The 2073-nt window shown below is 45.2% G+C and overlaps 1 protein-coding gene across 1 annotated transcript in view; it reads right to left on the bottom strand.

Annotated features, from left to right (window-relative positions):
* Window positions 1-1064: 1064 nt before the first annotated feature.
* Window positions 1065-2073, bottom strand: part of PADG_11474 (HAL protein kinase) — a gene marked incomplete at both ends in the record, with an annotated part of 1662 nt that continues 653 nt past the window's right edge. Inside the window, 3 exons of the mRNA XM_010760640.1 lie at window positions 1065-1196; window positions 1285-1799; window positions 1847-2066. Of these exons, the coding sequence (XP_010758942.1) occupies window positions 1065-1196; window positions 1285-1799; window positions 1847-2066 (867 nt within the window). The remainder of the gene's footprint in view (window positions 1197-1284; window positions 1800-1846; window positions 2067-2073) is intronic.

Genomic DNA, 2073 nt, shown 5'->3' with positions numbered 1-2073 from the left:
AAAAAAAGGGGGAGTTTCCTTTTCCCCCCCTTAAATTCTCTTAAAACCGGGGGGGGGGGGGGGGTAATGGGAGAAAGGTTGGTGCAAGATACATGCCTGCTTGCCATCTGTCCTAATCACAAAGCGAATGGCAAACAAACATAAAAACAGAAATGTACAAGAGAGGGCAACAGGAACAAGAAATATGCGGTTATAGTATAATTATGTAGAGTGGTGGTGGAGAATCACCATCTGAAAAAGCTTCAAGAAAGAAGGGAGAACAAGAAGAGAGAAAAAGAGAAAAGCCGCCAGGAGATGTATCAGAAAATGAAATTTACTTCATTATCACAGTATTCAACCAAAAAAAAAAAAAAAACTCTATTCATTTCATTTGCATAGCGTAACAATGCAAAGAAGTTGACTGACATTATTCATTACAGAAGAGGGTAGAAATGAGTTGACCAAAATGTATAAACAAAACATATACATATAACAAGCCAAAAACCGTAAGCATAAAGCGTAAAAATATAACATCATCAACAAACCAAACAAGTTATAAGCATTACAGTGTATAGTGAAATCAAGGAAATGAAAAAGTGAATGAAATATGTAAAAGGAACGTAGAGAAAAAAAGAGAGAGAAAGCAAGCAGTAGACCTCTCCGTTCTATGAGAGTTTTAAAAAAGCAACGTTTTAATAATAAGAATAAAATAAAAAGGAAAGAGAGATGCTTGTATAATAATAAGAAGAATTTAATTAATTAACAATTCATCCATGTCATGATGCTTTCTTTGGGGGGTTCTTTTTAAGAGATTTCCTTCTTCTTTCGAGGGAGGTATACGTTTTGCTAGAGACGTCCCCGGAGGACGAAGGGGAGGTGTTGGCATTGAGTGGAGGAGGATGAAGCACTCCTGAGAAACGAGGGTGAATCATATCTATGTGTTTGTGCGTTTGAATTTTGTGATGAGAAGGGCAATATTCGTAATCTCAATTCAAAATCAGAAGAGAGAAGGGGAGGGGGGGAAAGGGGGCGAAAAAGGGGGATTCCTCGCTTTTTGTGTCATTAGACATTAATGGTCGTCAATTTTAAAATCCCTCCTCTCCCGCCTTGCATATTCGTATCTCACGAACCCATTCAGATTTCAGGACCTGAGACGCCGTTATGCGGCGGGTGGGATTTGGATCGAGTATTGAGTAGATCACATTTCGACAGCGTGCCTGCAAGACAAGAAGAAAAGAAAGAAAAAAAAAACTAGTCAACAATAACGTCTTGAAATAAGGAATAAGTGGTGATCAAAAGACATACCCGATGCAGCGTCTCGATAGGCGCATACCCATCCTCATCCTTCCTCCCCTCCAAATACCGGTCATAAAACTCATCCTCCTCCCTCTGCGCGACACGCCACAAGTGCCTCCCAGTCCTCATAGCCATATATATAACACCTGTAGCCCACACATCCACCGCGCGCGGATCAAACTCCTTATCCACGTACTCCTCTGGCGCAATATATGGTGCCGACCCACACAGTCCAGCCGTCATGTGCGCCTCCTTCTCCCAGGCCATACGGAAACACTCGCCATTGCCAAAGTCCGTAATCTTCAACGCACCGTGTGTGGTCAAGAGTAAATTCTCGGGCTTCAGGTCGCGGTGCGCCACGCCCATTTCGTGCATGTACTCGACGCCACGCATGAGTTGCTTGAAGTAGCAATCTGCCTCGCCGACTTCGAGTTTGCCCGCTGCCAGCACGAGTGTGTACAGGTCGCCGCCAGCGCAGTATTCCATGACTTCGCAGTAGTCGCCCTTAGAGTCCTGCATGAGGTCTAGCGTGTGGATGATATTCGGGTGTGCGGAGGGCGGGAAGAAATACAGAATTCAGACGTGAGGCGTTTCTGATACCGTTTTGCAGTCTCCTGTGGTCTGCGGCGGAATTCCTTGACGGCATAGAGCTGTTCGGTCTTGGGAGTCTCGCGGATCGACCTTATGGGAGATCCGGACGATTCCAAAGGCACCGCGGCCCACGATCTCCTGGCATTTGCCGTACTTGTCGACGAGGGACGCGGCAGCGTTGGGTCCGCCCTTTTTGCTGTCTGTTGT

Source organism: Paracoccidioides brasiliensis, assembly GCF_000150735.1.
Source record: "Paracoccidioides brasiliensis Pb18 unplaced genomic scaffold supercont2.3, whole genome shotgun sequence".
NCBI classification, from domain to species: Eukaryota; Fungi; Ascomycota; class Eurotiomycetes; order Onygenales; family Ajellomycetaceae; genus Paracoccidioides; species Paracoccidioides brasiliensis.
This window is presented reverse-complemented; position numbering and strand designations above follow the sequence as displayed.